At 66.8% G+C, this 15227-nt stretch overlaps 4 protein-coding genes across 6 annotated transcripts; 2 read left to right on the top strand and 2 right to left on the bottom strand.

Annotated features, from left to right (window-relative positions):
- Positions 1 to 41: 41 nt before the first annotated feature.
- CALR (calreticulin) lies at positions 42 to 3520 on the bottom strand. The gene is made up of 9 exons (XM_040613304.1): positions 3345 to 3520; positions 2223 to 2324; positions 1939 to 2142; positions 1767 to 1861; positions 1465 to 1674; positions 1269 to 1382; positions 1047 to 1190; positions 881 to 973; positions 42 to 555 (listed from the first exon to the last, which is right to left on the bottom strand). Exons 1-9 carry the CDS (start codon positions 3439 to 3441, stop codon positions 376 to 378), a joined length of 1239 nt encoding a protein of 412 aa, XP_040469238.1. The 5' UTR covers positions 3442 to 3520; the 3' UTR covers positions 42 to 375.
- Positions 3521 to 4378: 858 nt separating this feature from the next.
- Positions 4379 to 8061, top strand: FARSA (phenylalanyl-tRNA synthetase subunit alpha). Its single transcript, XM_040613303.1, has 13 exons — positions 4379 to 4563; positions 4893 to 5030; positions 5108 to 5206; positions 5784 to 5902; positions 5986 to 6078; positions 6192 to 6320; positions 6393 to 6508; positions 6595 to 6679; positions 6760 to 6859; positions 6954 to 7122; positions 7193 to 7270; positions 7697 to 7811; positions 7905 to 8061. The coding sequence occupies exons 1-13, from the start codon at positions 4408 to 4410 to the stop codon at positions 8008 to 8010; spliced, it is 1503 nt and encodes a 500-aa protein (XP_040469237.1). The 5' UTR covers positions 4379 to 4407; the 3' UTR covers positions 8011 to 8061.
- An 84-nt stretch (positions 8062 to 8145) lies between these two features.
- SYCE2 (synaptonemal complex central element protein 2) lies at positions 8146 to 10404 on the top strand. Its single transcript, XM_040613290.1, has 3 exons — positions 8146 to 8761; positions 9004 to 9208; positions 10006 to 10404. Exons 1-3 carry the CDS (start codon positions 8655 to 8657, stop codon positions 10198 to 10200), a joined length of 507 nt encoding a protein of 168 aa, XP_040469224.1. The 5' UTR covers positions 8146 to 8654; the 3' UTR covers positions 10201 to 10404.
- A 115-nt stretch (positions 10405 to 10519) lies between these two features.
- GCDH (glutaryl-CoA dehydrogenase) lies at positions 10520 to 15094 on the bottom strand. Of its 3 annotated transcripts, none has more exons than XM_040613289.1 (11): positions 14981 to 15094; positions 14776 to 14864; positions 14454 to 14594; positions 13391 to 13453; positions 12560 to 12730; positions 11984 to 12113; positions 11693 to 11912; positions 11515 to 11618; positions 11309 to 11434; positions 11052 to 11212; positions 10520 to 10953 (listed from the first exon to the last, which is right to left on the bottom strand). In XM_040613289.1, exons 2-11 carry the CDS (start codon positions 14855 to 14857, stop codon positions 10862 to 10864), a joined length of 1290 nt encoding a protein of 429 aa, XP_040469223.1. In that variant the 5' UTR covers positions 14858 to 14864; positions 14981 to 15094; the 3' UTR covers positions 10520 to 10861. The 3 variants fall into 3 exon arrangements, with proteins under 3 accessions (XP_040469223.1, XP_040469222.1, XP_040469221.1); XM_040613288.1 differs by having other exon boundaries at positions 14976 to 15058; XM_040613287.1 differs by lacking the exon at positions 14981 to 15094 and having other exon boundaries at positions 14727 to 14929.
- Between the last annotated feature and the right edge of the window lie 133 nt (positions 15095 to 15227).

Raw genomic sequence — 15227 nt, 5'->3', positions numbered from 1 at the left:
AAAATGGCGGCGAACAGCGGGAAGATGGCGCGGAGGCCACGGCCGGGACCGAGCGTTAATTTAATAGAAACCGGATTCGCAACACCCGTACAGTCACGTGCGCCCGCGGAGCCCCCCCACACCTCCCCGCCAGCCACCCACCCCCATCACCGCGCCGGTACCGGCGGGGGGGGCAGGGGTCGCAGCCCCCTCTCCCTTTTTCTCTTCCTGTCCCCGTCCCCCCTCCCCTCCGCCGGTACCGGGCCCCGGCGCCGTTCCCGAGTCCTCGCTCCGCTGAGGGGCCCGGCCCGGCCCCCGCTCCCCGGGCCCGCAGGCGGGGGGCGCGTAGAAAAGAGTCCAGGTCTCACAGAGACAGTAGGGTCCCGCCGGGGGCCCTCACAGCTCGTCCCGCGGGGCCGCCTCCGCCTCCTCGGGCTCGGCCTCGGGCTCCTCCTCCTCCTCATCCTCATCTTCCCCCTCGTCGTCGCCCTCCTCCTCCTTCTGCTGCTTCTCCTCCTCCTCCTGCTTCTTCCGCTGCTCCTCGTCCTGCTGCTCCTTCATTTTCTTCTCCGCTTCCTGGGGGAGGGTGTCACAGAGGGCGATTAGCAGCGGGGTAGAGTCCCCTGAGGGGGGGGGCGGGGGGGGGGGTATGTGAATCACTGGGGGGAAGGTTCACTTGGGGCAGGTGGGTGGGTGTCTGGGGGGACAAGATGGGGTTCACCAGAGAGGTCTCAGGATGGGGGAAGATGGGATTGCTGGGGGGATCCTGAGGGAGAAAAGACGGGATTTGGGGGTAGGGGGCATAGTTCTGGAAGGGTGGTTGGGGCAGGGAGTGTGTGTCCTGGGGGAAGGCAGGGGAGTGTCATGGGAGGGGAGTGTCACCGAGGGTCCCCTCCCATACCTTGGTGGCCCCCCAGGTCTCATTTCCAATCTCCTCTGCTAGCTTCTCGTCATCCGTGATGAGGAAGTTATCAAAGATGGTACCAGACTTCACCTGTGGGGGACAGAGGCAATCGGGGGGGGGTCCTAGGGAGGGCACATGAGACCCCCATCACACCCCCACCCACCTGCCAGAGGTCAAGGCCAATGACCCCGAAGCTGTCGTAGGCGTAGAGGTGGGGGTCGGGGCTGTACTCAGGGTTGTCAATTTCAGGGTGCACCCACTTGCCCTTGTAGTCTGGGTTGTCGATCTGCTGGGGCCTCCACTCGCCCTAGGGGGGTCGGGGGGTTGTCAGGGGGGGGGCTCAGCCCTTCCCCTGGAAACCCCCCCCGCAGACCCTCAGCCTCACCTTGTACTCAGGGTTCTGGATAACAGGGGGCTCCCACTCCCCATCCATCTCCTCATCCCAGTCTTCTGGCTTCTTGGCATCGGGGTCAGGGATGTGTTCGGGCTTGTCCCAGTCCTGGGGGGCTGGACAGGGTCAGGGCACTGCCACAGCCCCCTCCCCTGCAGCACCCCACCACCTCCCTCTGGAGCTCCCCCACCTCAGGCTTAGTGTCCTCAGGGTCATCAATCTTGGCCCGCTCGTCCCAATCATCAGGTTTCCGAGCCTCAGGGTCCTTGATCTTCCTGGGGGGCAGGAAGTCCCAGTCCTCCTCCAGACTCCCCGACTCCACTCGCCCGTTGTCAATCTTCACCTCGTAAGTGTTATCAGGCCGCACCACCAGCGTGTAGAGATGGGTGAACTCATCATCCTACAAAAACCAGAGGGCTCAGCATGGCTAGGGACAACGCCTCCCCCCCCCCGGCACAACCAGCCCCCCCCCCGTGCCCCTCACACACCCACCTTGCACCGAATATCCTTGTTGATCAGGACATTTTTCCCCTTGTAGTTGAAGATGACGTGAACCTTCTTAGTGCCGGGGCCACAGATGTCAGGGCCTGGGGGGCAGAGGCAAGAGGTGAGTGGGGGGTCCCCACACCATCGTGGGGGGCTGTGGGCGGTTCCAGGGACCCACCAAACATAATGTTGTACTCTGAGTCGCCATGCATGTCCTCCTGGTTGAGGCTGGCTGGGAAGAGCTTGACATAGCCGCCACCGCAGTCAATGTTCTGTTCGTGTTTCACTGTAAATTGCACCACCAGCGTCTTGTCCCGGTTGCTGAAGGGCTCAAAGCGAGAAGAGATGGCATAGAACCGGGCATCTTGGCTTGTCTGGATCCCTGTGGGACACGGGTGCGTTGGGACACGGGGAATGCCACACTGTCCCCATCCGGCACAGTCACTGCCTGCCCCCACTTACCTTTGTCCTTCTCAGCATCGCCGTAAAACTTCCCAGCCGTGAGAACAAACCGGCCGTAGTCAGGCTTGTGCTTAGACTCCACCCACCGGCGGGTCCAGGCATCTGTGGAAGGGGAGTGCTCAGGACCCCGAGCCCCCTCCCCATAGCTGGGGAGGCCCTTCTGCCCGCAGCCCCCACCCCCAGAGCACAGCAGCTCACGGCCAGGCACATCACATTCCAGAGCTAGAGGTCCCACACAGCTCCCCACTCCCCCCTCACTGCTGGGAGCCCCAGAGAGAGCTCAGCATTAGGGGTGTCTCTTCCTGGGAGGGGCTGCAGAAGGATTTAGGGTCCCAGATAAGTAACACAACACCCCACCTCCCCACCCCACAGTGTGAGCCAGGACCTGTCCTGCCTCCCGCCATAGGCAACACCCCCAGGCCCCTTATCACCCTGCAGCCAGCAGCCCCTACCCCTTGGCGAGGTCCCCCCCACCTAACAATCACCACCCACTGCCTCTCTGGCACCCCAAGCTAGGAGAGGGGGGCACCTCTTAGCCCCCTGTGTCCTTCCACAACCGTTCTCCCCAGCCCAAACCTCCAACACAAAGCTCCCTCCAGGCACCCCATGTCCTCTTGGGATATGGGGGTCCTGATCCTCCATCCCAGCTGGCCCTTACCTCCCGCAGCTCTACCTGGGGGGCCTGACCCATTGCCCTCTCCCCTCCCATCCCTCCAATGCCCCGCATCCTCCTTACCCGAGGTGAGACCCCTCACCTTCCCACCCACTCCCACAAGCAAGGCACCCCCCACCGCAGCCCAGGGAGGCCGCCCAGCTTCCCCGTACCCTCTCTCAGCTCAGGGGATCCCCTGTCCAGGTACCCTTCACCTCAGGGGACCCCTCCCCCAGGTCACCGTCACCTCAGGGGACCCCTGTTCAGTCCCAATACTTCAGATGACCCCCACCTAGTTTACCTTCAGCTCAGGGGACCACCCCCCTCACCCCCCATACCTCAGGGACCTCCCCAGGTCCGCTTCACCTCAGAAGACTCCCACCCCCCCACATCCCCTTCACCTCAGAGGACCTCCCTCAGGCCCCGCCCTCCCCTCAGCCCTCTCCCACCGCGGGGACCCCCACCCTCACCTCCGTCCCCGAATTCCTCCCGGAAGAACTGGGCGGGCCCAGCCACCGCCAGCGCCAGGAAAACACCGAGCAGGACGGGGAGAGTGAGGCGGCTCATGGCGGCAAGTCCCACGCGGCGGTGCCAAGAGCTTGCTCCCTCCCGGCCTGGCGGCGCCCGGCACTGCGGAGGGGGGCGGAGGCGGCGCCCCGTTTTATCCGCCCGCCGCCCCTCGGCCCGCCCCTGGCCCTAGCCCATTGGTCCGCGTCCGCGCAGGGCCCGCTCCTATTGGCCGTCCGCCCGCTTGCCGGTGGAGACGGCGCCCCCGAACGTTGGCGTCCCAGATGGCCGCTTCCCATTGGCTGGGCACGGTAGCCAATGAGGAGCGACCACGCGTTCGGCGGGAGACGCCCCCCCCCGGGCGCGCGCCTGCCCCTCCCTCCTCTGGGTGCGTCACCGCAGTCACGTGGGGCCGGGCGCTCTTAAAGGGCCAGGCCGCCCGCGGGCCACGTGGGGGGCGGTGCCCACCATCCCATAATAGCACCGGGAAGACACGGGGGACCCCAGCATAGCAGGGGACTACGGGAAGGGGAGGGAGGCACGTGGCGCAGAGGGTGAAGGGGCTCCTCGTCCAGGGGCTTTATGACCTAAAATGGTGCTGTGGCACAGCAGCGATGCCATACGGTCCCATAGCGTCACGGCAGACGGGAGAGGGCGGGCTGGGTTAAGGAAGCGCTGGTGTCCCCAGACCTGGCCCCAGCGGCGTGGTGACTGTTGTCATGGCAGCAGGGCACCTGGTCACCGCCAGGGGCAGGCCACAAAACCAGGCTCGGGGGACTCGTTGCTACGGTAACGGGAGGACTAAGACTTCTTACGCCGCCACTCCGCCGCATCGCAACGTCACGGCCCTCCCGTAGCACCGGCAGCCTCCCCCGCCCCAGGCGGCCGCTGAGGGCTTGGCCACACTCAAGATGTCGCCCGGCGGACCCTGCGCTCCCACTTCCGGCCGGCACGGGGAGCGTCCCCACTTCCGGCGGGCGAGGGGAGCACTTCCGGCGGGCGCGGGGAGCACTTCCGACCGGCGTGATGTCGCCAAGCGTGGCTGAGCTGCTGCTGCAGCGGCTGGAGCGGGAGGCAGCGGGGCCAGGCGCAGGCCTCTGTAGCCTTGAGACGGCCGCCGCGCTTGGCCTCGACCACCAGACGCTCGTGGGCGCCGTCAAGAGCCTCCAGGCGCTAGGGGAGGTGGGAGCGGCGGGGCACTGGGGGGGGAGCGGGGGTGTTGTGCGGGCTGGCCCCAGCCCTGGTGCTGGCCCCAGCCCTGGTGCTGGCCCCAGCCGTTACTGCCCTCGGCGCTCCCCCAGCCCCGGTACTGACCCTGGTACTCCCCGCCCCGGTATTGGCCCCAGCCCCGGTACTGAGCCCGGTACTGCCCCCGGCCCCGGTACATGACCCTGGTGCTCCCCGCCCCGGTACTGGCCCTGGTACTGAGCCCGGTACTGCCACCGGCACTCCACATGCCCCGGTGCTTCCCCGGTTACCGACCCCGGCCCCACCGCCGGTGGTGCCCACAGGTGATCGAGGCTGAGGCGCGGGCAACGCGGCGGTGGGAGCTGAGCCCCGAGGGTGTGGAGGTGCTTCGGGACGGCAGCCCCGAGGTGCGGCTCTTCCGGAGCCTCCCGGCCGAGGGGCTGCCCCAGAGCGACGCCATGGTGAGCACTGCGGGGGCGGGGGCACCGGGGCTGGTGGAGGGCGCACCGGGTCTCTCACAGCCGCCCCGTCCCCGCAGAAGCTGCCCGGTGGCTCCGTGGGCTTTAGCAAGGCCATGGCAAACAAGTGGCTGCGCCTGGAGAAGGGGGCGCCTGGGGGCCCACGGGTCGTCCGAGCTGTGAGTGTCCCAGGGAGGGGGTCCTGGAGGGTCTGGGAGAGGCCCGGGAGGAGTGGATGGAGGTCCCGGTGGGACTGAGCAGGGGTCTTGTGGAGCTGGGAGTATCCAAGGGGGGCTGGGCAGGGGTCCTAGGTGGGGGTCCCATGGAGCCAGAAGTATCCTGGGGGAGTGGATGGGGGGCCCAGGAGGGTGGACAAGGGTCCCATGGAGCCAAGAGTGTCCTGGGAGGGCTGGGCAGGGGTCCCAGGTGGCGCAGATGGGGTTCCATGGACCCAGGAGTATCCTGGGGGGGGCAGACAGGGGTCCCCTGGAGTATTCTTGGGGGGGGACCAGCTGGGGGTCCCAGAAGGGTGGACAGGGGTCCCATGGAGCCAGGAGTGTCCAGGGGGATCTGGCCAAGGGTCACGGGGGGGCAGAGGGGGGCCCCCTGGAGCATCCCCGGGGGGGACAGGGTGGCCTTGCCAGGGTTGGGGCTGTCCCTGTCCTCAGGGCCCAGCCCCCAGGGAGTGGGGGTCTGCCCTGCACCCCCACACCCCACTGTGACACAACCCCCCCCGTGCCCCCCGGTGCCGTGCAGGTGGCAGAGGTGCAGGACGGGGTGCAGGAGAGCTTGCAGCAGGTGCAGCGGGGGGAGGCTGAGAACCTGCCTGAGCGTGAGCGCACTGACCTCAAGAGGAGGAAGCTGCTGCTGGAAGTGTGAGCAGGGTGGGGAAGGGGCTTTGAGGGTGGGGGCAGGTTTGGGGGCACCCCCCTCACCCCTCCTCACACACACCCCCCAGCACCCTGAAGTCCTACTGGATCCGCAAGGGCAGTGCCTTCAGCACTGCAGTAGCACGGCAGGAGACGGAGCTGACGCCAGAGATGATTGCTACGTGAGTCTGGGAGGTGGGGGGGCCACCGGCCCCACTGTGACCCCCTGACCTTGCCATGACCCCACCATGACACACCCCCCTGACCCCACTGTGACTCCTGACCCTGCCTGCAGGGGTTCCTGGCAGCAGCGTCCCTTCAAGCCCTACAACTTCTCAGCCCTGGGGCTGCCGCCTGCCTGCGGCCACCTCCACCCCCTGCTGAAGGTGCGCTCCCAGCTCCGCCAGATATTCCTGGAGATGGGGTGAGTGGGGGTCCCAGGGGGATCCCCTCGCCGGGAGGGGACATGGCCCCCCACTGACATTGTGGCCCACAGGTTCACAGAGATGCCCACCAACAATTTTGTGGAAAGTTCCTTCTGGAATTTTGATGCTCTGTTCCAGCCCCAGCAGCACCCAGCCCGCGACCAACATGACACCTTCTTCCTGCAAGGTGGGTGCAGGGGAAGGGAGGGGGGGCACAGGGCCCCCCCCCAAACCCCACTGTCCCCCCACCTCCATGTCTGTGCCCCACCCCAGACCCCGCCAAGGCCCCTGAGCTGCCTGCCGGCTACACGGCCAAGGTGAAGAAGGTCCACTCGCAGGGAGGCTACGGCTCACAGGGGTGAGGATGAGACCCTGGGGCGGGGGCGAGTTGGGGGGTCTCTCCACCCATTCCCCTCCAAGCTGAGCTACCCTCCTTAGGTACAAGTATGAATGGCGGCTGGAGGAGGCGCGGAGGAACCTGCTGCGCACCCACACCACATCCACCAGCGCCCGCATGCTCTACCAGCTGGCCCGCCAGGTGGGATGGGTTTGGGGGGACGCATGGGAGGGAGTTTTGGGGTGGAGGGGCCCCCACCTGACCCCATTTTTCTTTTGCCACCCCCCCCAACCAGGAGAAGTTTTCTCCAGTGAAGTACTTCTCCATCGACCGGGTGTTCCGCAACGAGAGCTTAGATGCCACCCATCTGGCCGAGTTCCATCAGGTGGAAGGGGTGGTGGCTGACCGCGGCCTCACCCTTGGCCACCTCATGGGCATCCTCCGGCAGTTCTTCACCAAGCTGGGTACGGGGGCCACCAGGAGGGGCACCCAGGGGGTCCCCAGGACCCTCCCTCATCTCTCTTTTGTCCCCAGGCATCACCCAGCTGCGCTTCAAGCCAGCCTATAACCCCTACACAGAACCCAGCATGGAGGTGTTCAGCTATCATGAGGGTGAGGGGGGCCTCAGGGGTTTGTGTGGGTTGCCCTATAGGGTAGGGGGGTCCTGGGGATCTGCATGGTCCCCCAAAGGAGCCTCAGGTTCTGCATATGCACCCAAAGAATGGGGGGAACACCCCATGGTCTGCATCAGCGTCCACAGAGAGGGCGGGAACTTAGGTGACTTTTTTTGGGGTGGCAGCTAGCTTAGCTTCATTCTCTTCCCTATGGGCTGGGGGGCTTTGGGGTGCCCCTTTGGATTGGGGGTCAGTCTTTTCCCTGGGGGGGTGGGCTTCGGGGTACCCCTACGGAGGGGCTGTCTCTGGGGTCCCAATATGGGGTGGCCTGGTCTCGCTCTGAGGTGGGGGTTCTCTGGGGTGCCCCATGAGCAGGGCCTCCGCCTCACTGCCATGGGGCGGGGGCCCCCACCTCACCCCCCAGGCCTGAAGAAGTGGGTTGAGGTGGGAAACTCGGGGGTCTTCCGCCCTGAGCTGTTGCTGCCCATGGGGCTTCCCGAGAACGTCTCCGTCATCGCCTGGGGGCTCTCACTGGAACGGTGAGTTTTCGGGGGGGGGGGGGGGGGGGGCAGCCAGGGACCACGGTGTGGCGAGGGGGCCACCCCTGCTGATCTCCTTTTCTCCTACCCCAGCCCCACCATGATCAAGTATGGCATCAACAACATTCGGGAGCTGGTGGGACACCGCGTCAACCTGCAGATGGTCTATGACAGCCCCCTGTGCCGCCTGGACGCCTAGTGTCCCTCCTCCCCGGGGGGCTGCCCCCTCAGTAAAGCCCCCTTTGCCCCACCGGCTCCCTGTGTCTGTGCTGGGGCAGGGCCCGCGCCTGGGGCTGCGGTCGGCGGGGGGGGGGGGGGGGGGGGGGGGGGCGGTGGGAGGGTAATGGGGTGCCTGTGCCCACAGGCTGCCGGCCCCGCGGCCCCAACACCGCGCCGCCGGGGAGCCCGGCCCACCCCAGGGCGGCTACCCGCTTTTCACCCGGCCTCCCCCGGCCGCTGACGGCGCCCCCCCGCCCGGTGCACCTCGGTCTTACTGTCCCCGGCGTCATGGCGGCTCCTTCTCCTCAGCGCCCAGACCAGCTCTTCCCGCTTTTTTCCACGTAGCTTTTCATTGGCTAGTCTCCGGTGCAGGCGGGCGCCGATTGGCTGGTGTAGGTGCCTGTCACGTGCCAGACCTCGCCCACCGTGTCCCCTCAGGGCTGTGAGGGGGTCCTGGGTCTCGTCTGTCCCTGCTGGGCTCCGGCTGCCGCCGGGCCCCGGGCCCCGCTCCACAGCTGCCCCCCGGCTCCCCAGTGCCGGCGGTGGAAGCCCCCCTGGGACCAGCGTTATTGCAGCCCAACGTGGGCCCTGAGGGCCCCAGCCTCTGAGAGCTGCCTGTCCCCCATGTCACGGAAGGAGGGTGAGGGCCCTGAGCCAGAGCCAGAGGCAGGTGACAGCCTGTTCTTTGCTGGCTTGGGCAGGGATGAGCCCCCCCGCGAGGACCCTGACAGGTAACATGTTTTCCATCCTCTGATACCTCACAATTTTAACCTAAAGTAGAGAAGAAAGCACATATGGGAGTGACAGCCCCCATAGGGGTGTCCAGGGTGACACATGCATCTGCTTGTCCACGGGCCACCACCTTCCTCAACGGGATCCCCAACGTTTCCCAATTAATGTGATCGACCGAGCCAGCGACCCCTGAGCCAGCCCTGTGGGGTTCGTGCCCCTGATGTGTGGGTGCTGTGTTTTGGCCGAGGATGGAGGCGCAGCCCATGGCTACCCAGCCCGGCACAGAAGCAGCACTGGATGGCCAGGCCTCCCGGTATTTCACATCGCTGGATGCCAGCATTGGGGGCCTGCAGCAGCGTGCACAGCAGCTGATCGACAAGGTGAACGACAGCCGCAAAGAGGACCACACCATGATGAGCAGCTTCAGGGAGAGCCTGCTGCTGAAGGTGGGGGACGGGGAGTGGCAGGGGGCCTGCAAGCACAGGGGGAGCAGTGGGCAAGGAGATGCTGACGACCGATGCCAGCTCCTAGCTGCCGAGCAAGGCTGCGCGGCCATGCGGTCTCTGCTTGACGTGTTTAATTGCATTATTCCGCCCGAATTAGTGGCAGGCTGGGGGGCAGTGAGACAAGGTGCCACAGGGAGGGAGCGTGGTGCAAGCAGCCTCTCATAGGGCGACTGGCGCCAGCTGCAGAGCCTGGTGTGCTGTATGCACCGGTGCTCACTGCCATGGCGGGGGGAGTGCCCCCAGCCCCTTTGGGGGTGGCCGCAGCTGCCTCCGGCCCCGCTTTGGGGAGCAGAGGGGATGCCAGTGGCTCCCCCATGCCTGTGCAGCCGCTGGCTGCCCTCAGTGTCCTCGCCTGGCTGCACACCACACCGGACTTTGCTCCCACCGGTGTCCCTGCAGCCGGGGTGGGCCACGTCGGCAGGGCGGGAGGGGGTGCTCCCGCAGGCCCATGTGCAGATGGCAGCCCAGCCTTGGCAGCTGCGGCCCATGGTGACCTGGTGCTCAGTGGCTACTGCGGCCGGCGCTTCGGCTACTGTGGGTGCAGCTGGCAGCAGCAGCAGCCAAGCCAGGCCGGGAGCTGTGCCAGCCTGGGACAGCCGCAGCTGCCATCAGCCCTCCAGGGGACAGCAGTCGGGCGCTGGCTGTGCCAGCAGCGCTGCCCACTCCTGCACCCTGGCAAGAGCCATTTCTCCACCCCCCACCCCAACCCCCCCGCCTTTTCCGCCCCGGCGCGGCAGGTCTCTGGCCTGGCGGAGCAGCTGGAGGAGCAGCTCTTCCACCTCTACGGCCTCCACAACGAGCTGATCCAGGAGCGGCTGCAGGAGCTGGAGGAGGTGATGGAGCGGGTAGGGCAGGCTGAGACCGAGCTCCGGCAGGTCTGCCGCACCGTGGAGGCTGCCTACCGTGACCTCTGTCTGCAGCCCGAGACGTGAGCAGGACCCCAAAGCTGCAAGGGCCTCCCCCAAATCCGCAGGACACCCCTGCGGAAGCCCACCTGCCTCGCAAGTGTGTGTGTTGCTGCTGCACCAAGGCGGCTGCGAGCAGCAAAAGGGGATTTTGGCCCAAAAGGGCTTTTCCATTGGTGTTAAGTGTTCAGGTTTGACATGAATAAAAAGGAAAAAAACCCAAAGGCCAAATCCAGGGGGGGCTGATACGGCTCCACTGCCTGCTCACAGAGGCAAACCCTGCTGCGCGCTGGAGCAGGTGATGGAACTGTGTCCTGGAGGCTTAACTAACGCTGACCAGGCTGGCTGGCAGGCACAGGGTGGCTTTTCCACCATTTATTGGTGAGTGTCCGCGAGGACGGCAAAGGCACCAAGGCAGTTCGCTGGCCAAGAGGCTCTGCAGCAAAGCCCAGCACAACCAAGCTGCTGGGTCTCATCGGTGACACCGAGTCCCATCAGCAACTGTGGGTCGGTTTGGTGACACATTGTTCCATTGGTGACACCAAATCTGGTCATTGGCGCCATCTCCTCATGTCCTTTCCCCGCGGGTGACATCCTGGCCCCGCTGGCAGCTGTGTAAGACCAGTCACGCCACAGAGCGCCGCAGCCACATGCCGTTGGTGTGGTGCCGGGTGCCGTGTCCCTCCCGTTAGCCCCGCGGTGCCGGTGGCTTGCCAGGGCTGAAGGACTGGATGCCGGTGATGGCTCGGCCCAGGATTAGCGCATGGATGTCATGGGTGCCTGTGGGCAAGCAAGCAAGCAGCTAGGTCTTGAGGGGTGCCTGGTGGCAACGGCGGGATCCCACGTACCCCCCCATACCCATACCGGTGTGGTGGTACCTTCATAGGTGTTGACGGCCTCCAGATTCATCAGGTGCCGGATGACATGGTACTCATCGCACACGCCATTGCCCCCCAGCATATCCCGTGCCTCCCTGGCGATGGCCAGTGCCTTCCCACATGAGTTACGCTTCAGCATCGACACCATCTCAGGGGCCGCCCTGTGGGGACAGGGATGGTGACGCTGGCACCCTTGTGCCACCACCAGCAGCAGCTCCAGGTGTCCCCTCTGCCGTGGCTCCAGTTGTGGTACCCACCTTCCCTCGTCCTTGAGGCGGCCAAGGCGCAGGCAGGCCTGCAGCCCCAGGGCGATCTCTGTCACCATGTCCGCCAGCTTCTTCTGCACCAGTTGGTTGCGTGCCAGCGGACCCCCAAACTGGTTCCTGTGGCGGAGGGGAGGCTGTGAGGCAGGCAGGAACCCCCCTCCCTGCCCCAGGGGGGCACCACGCTGCCCCTGCATTACCTCTCGAGGACGTACTGCCGTGCCGTCTCCAGGCAGGCCTCGGCGGCACCCAGTGCACCCCAGGCGATGCCGTAACGGGCTTGGGTCAGGCAACCGAAGGGGCCCTAGGGTGAGTGGGCGTCACTGGGGTCCCCATCCAGCAGCAGGAGCCCCCGCCAGTGCCACCCCCCTTGCTTACTGCCAAGCCAACAGCGTTGGGCAGGAGGTTTTCCTCTGGCACCTTTACGTCCTCCATCACGATCATGCCAGTGACAGAGGCGCGGAGCGAGAATTTGCCCTCGATTTTCGGGGTGCTGAGGCCGGGTGTCCCCCGCTCGATCAGGAACCCCCGCACCCGCCCATCCTCCTCGCACACCGCCCACACCACACACAGGTCGGCTGCCGGCGCATTGGTGATCCTGGGGAGGGGGTCAGGGTGGGGGTCTGGGGGAGTCAGGGGGGTCCCCCATCCCCCTGGTGTGGGGCTCACCAGGTCTTGGTGCCCCGCAGCGTGTAGGTCTTGGTGCCAGGGTTGTAGCGCGCCCGCGTCTCCATGCGCCCCGGATCGCTCCCGTGGTTGGGCTCAGTCAGCCCGAAGCACCCCAGCAGCTCCCCCCGCGCTGGTGGGGGGCATCAGGGGGGGCCTTGGGACCCCCATGGCTCCCCTTGCCTGCCCCATGGCTGCCCCCACCTGCCCCATGGCCCACCCAGCCCAGGTCGCTCCTGTGGTTGGGCTCTGTCAGCAGCTCCCCCCATAGAAGGCAGTCAGGGGGACGCCATGCCCCCCCCTCCTGCCCTACAGACCCCCCCCTCCTGCCCTACAGACCCCCCCCCCCCCGCCCCATAGACTCCTCTCCTGCCCCACAGCCCCCCATCCTGCCCCACAGACCACCCCACTTGACCCACAGCCCCCCCCTCCTGTCCCACAGCCCCACCTCACTTGACCCACAGCCCCCCTCTCCTGCCTCGTAGCCCCCCCCCACCTGCCCAACAGTACCCCACTTGACCCACAGCCCCCTCCTGCCCCACAGCCCTCCCCACCATGTGCCCCCCGTGGGGGTCTCACCCAGAGGGGGCAGGAAGCGGTCCCGCTGGGCAGGGGTCCCGTAGGCCAGGATGGGGTACATGACAAGGGAGGACTGGACGCTCAGCACCGAGCGGTAGCTGCTGTCCACACGCTCCAGCTCCCGCGCCACCAGCCCGTAGCCCACTGCTGTGGTGCCTGCGCAGCCGTATCCTGGGGGGGAGGGGGGGGGGCACCCATGGGCACCCCAGGGACAGCGTCACCCATGGGCACCCATGGGCATGGTGTCACCCACAGCCACCCATGGACATCCCGGGACAGTGACACCCACGGACACCCCAGGATAGCGTCACCCATGGGCACCCCAGGGGTGGTGGCACCCACGGGTGCCCATGGACACCCAGCCACACCCTGGGGACAGTGTCACCCCCAGACCCCCCAGGACAATGTCATCCCACGGACAGTGTCACCCCAGGGACACCCCTGTCCCCCCAGGATGGGGTCACTCACAGGCCCCCCCCCAGCCCCCCAACTCCAGCGGGCCCAGCTCCAGCCCCCAACCATGAGAGGACCCTGCCCCCCCCCCCCAACACCCCAAGGGGAACCACTGACCCCCCCCCGCCCCTCCAAACCCTCCTGCCACCCCTCGGGCACCCCAGCCCCTCCTCAGGGGTCCCAACACCCCCCATGGCCCTCCCCAATAACACCCTGGGGACCCCTGGCACCTGGCACCCACCCACTGCAGCCCCCCCCAGCTCCTTTGCTGTCCCTAGGGAGACCCTAGCTCCCTCTACCAAGGACCCTATGGCCCCCGCAAAGACTTCCCCCACCCTCTGGGGGAGTGTCCCAGCCCCCCCATTATTCCCCACTCACCTTTGATGGTGGGGCCCAGCATCCCCAGTTCCCCCAGCTCGGTCACGATCTCCCGGTCAAACACTGTGGTGAGGGGGCGGGGGGGGGGGGGGGGGGGCACAGTGGGGTGTGAGTGTGGCCAAGCTGAGTGGGGGGCAGTGGGGACACCCCCTGGCTGGGGCTGGGGACTCTCCCCACCTCTGCCCCCAACCTTGGCCACCCAGGGAGGGAGCTCCAGGGGTGCTGGGGAGGATTAAGAGGTACAAGGGGGGTACTGGAGGGGCTGGGGGGATTAAGGGGTACAGAGAGGGTACTGGGGGATGCTGGGGGGGATTAAGGGGTACTGGGGCGTATTTTGGGGGTGCTGGGGGCATTTAGGTGGCACTGGAGAGGATTAAGGGGTAACAGGGTTGTTAGCAGGGTGCTGGGGGGAACTAAGGGGTATGGTACGGGGGGTATTGGAGGGGTCCTGGGTGTATTGGGGTGTACTGGGGGGGGCTAAGGGGTACAGGGGTATTTGGGGGTGCTGGGGGGTTAAAGGCTACTGAGGCTATTGGGGGGCACTGGGGAGGATCAAGGGGTATTGGAGTATTTTGGGGGTGCTGGGGTGGATTAAGGGGTGCATGTGGGTATTGGGGGGTGCTGTGGTGGATTAAGGGGTACGGGTGGTTATCGGGGGTGCTGGGGAGGATTAAGGGGTACAAGGGGGGTCCAGGGGGTGTCCTGGGAAGGATTAAGGGGTACTTGGAGGTTATCAGGGGGTGCTGGGGAGGTTTAAGGGGTACCGGGCTGTATTGGGGGGTGCTGGGGTGGATGAAGGGGTATGGGGGGTTATCAGGGGGCGCTAGGGAGGATTAAGGGGGTCCTGGGGAGGATTAAGGGGTACCGGTGGGATCCTGGGTGTATCTTAGCATGCTGGGGGCATCCCCGAGCCCGGGGGGATATTTGTTGGGGAGGGGGGTTACCTGGGTAACCAGTATGTGGAGGGGTCTAGGGGTCCCTGGGGTGTGGACACCAAGGGATGAGGGGGGGTGGCAGGGTTGGCGGGCCGGATGTTTGGGGGGGGGGGGGTGTCGGGGGGTACCCTCGTGCCGGTTGGCGTGCAGCACGCGGGGCAGCAGCCGCTCCTCGCAGTACTTGCGCAGGGCATCGCGCAGCAGCCGCTCCTCGGGCTCCAGCAGCGTCTCCAGCCCCAGCGGGTCCCGCCAGTCGAAGAGGGCTGGGGCTGGGGGGGGGGGCACGGGGAGGGTCAGCACCAGCCCCACGGCTGACCCACACCTGCGCACCCCCCAACAATTAGTGGGGGGGAGGGCGGCGCTGGGGATGGGTGATCCTGCCGCCCCCAGGCCCCACTCACCCGGCCGGGGGGGGGGAAGGGTGGCAGTAGGGGTCCCGGTCTCACTCACCCGGCGGAGAGGGAGCCGTGCCCCCCCAGCGGACGCTGCTCCGGGCCAGGCGCAGCAGCGGGGCGGCGAATCGCAGCGCCATGGGGAGTCTGGGAGGGGGGTGGGAGCTGATCCGGGGACCCTCAGAGCCCTCATGCCCCCACCCCCCCCGGGCCTCCCCGGGGACCCCCCCCCACCCTCAGATTCCGGCCCCCCCGCACCGTACGAGCTCAGCGGCGGCGAACGGACCCGGAGGAACCCTGGGCCGTGACGTCACGGAGGTGGGGCGGGGGCGTGGCGAAGGGGCGTGGCTTTAACCCGCGCCTGCCCGGGCTGGGTTCGGGGCTGGGTTCGGCGCTGGGGGGTGGGCGGGCGCTCAGAGCTGCGGAACCCGCCACCCAGGGAGGCCGGGGGGGGGGGTGGGGTTGGGGTGTCCCCAAAACTGCGGCCGCGGCGCGATGACGTATGTCGTG

The sequence above is a fragment of the Falco naumanni genome, chromosome 13, assembly GCF_017639655.2.
Source record: "Falco naumanni isolate bFalNau1 chromosome 13, bFalNau1.pat, whole genome shotgun sequence".
In the NCBI taxonomy this organism is placed as follows: domain Eukaryota; kingdom Metazoa; phylum Chordata; class Aves; order Falconiformes; family Falconidae; genus Falco; species Falco naumanni.
Note: the sequence above shows the minus strand (reverse complement) of the source record. Positions and strands in the feature narration are given on the sequence as shown.

Excerpts from the sequence above, each read along its gene's own strand:
- CALR (XM_040613304.1), bottom strand. The coding sequence starts at position 3,441 with ATGAGCCGCCTCACTCTCCCCGTCCTGCTCGGTGTTTTCCTGGCGCTG. Across the intron at positions 1,675-1,766 it reads ACAAGGATATTCGGTGCAAG|GATGATGAGTTCACCCATCT; the intron begins GTGGGTGTGTGA and ends TGGTTTTTGTAG. Across the intron at positions 1,191-1,268 it reads TCCAGAACCCTGAGTACAAG|GGCGAGTGGAGGCCCCAGCA; the intron begins GTGAGGCTGAGG and ends CGACCCCCCTAG.
- FARSA (XM_040613303.1), top strand. The coding sequence starts at position 4,408 with ATGTCGCCAAGCGTGGCTGAGCTGCTGCTGCAGCGGCTGGAGCGGGAG. Across the intron at positions 4,564-4,892 it reads GCCTCCAGGCGCTAGGGGAG|GTGATCGAGGCTGAGGCGCG; the intron begins GTGGGAGCGGCG and ends TGGTGCCCACAG. Across the intron at positions 5,031-5,107 it reads TGCCCCAGAGCGACGCCATG|AAGCTGCCCGGTGGCTCCGT; the intron begins GTGAGCACTGCG and ends CCGTCCCCGCAG.
- SYCE2 (XM_040613290.1), top strand. The coding sequence starts at position 8,655 with ATGTCACGGAAGGAGGGTGAGGGCCCTGAGCCAGAGCCAGAGGCAGGT. Across the intron at positions 8,762-9,003 it reads CCCCGCGAGGACCCTGACAG|GCCGAGGATGGAGGCGCAGC; the intron begins GTAACATGTTTT and ends TGCTGTGTTTTG. Across the intron at positions 9,209-10,005 it reads GGGAGAGCCTGCTGCTGAAG|GTCTCTGGCCTGGCGGAGCA; the intron begins GTGGGGGACGGG and ends CCGGCGCGGCAG.
- GCDH (XM_040613287.1), bottom strand. The coding sequence starts at position 14,910 with ATGAGGGCTCTGAGGGTCCCCGGATCAGCTCCCACCCCCCTCCCAGAC. Across the intron at positions 13,454-14,453 it reads GCACGCCAACCGGCACGAGG|TGTTTGACCGGGAGATCGTG; the intron begins GTACCCCCCGAC and ends CCCTCACCACAG. Across the intron at positions 11,913-11,983 it reads CTGCGGGGCACCAAGACCTG|GATCACCAATGCGCCGGCAG; the intron begins GTGAGCCCCACA and ends CCCCCTCCCCAG.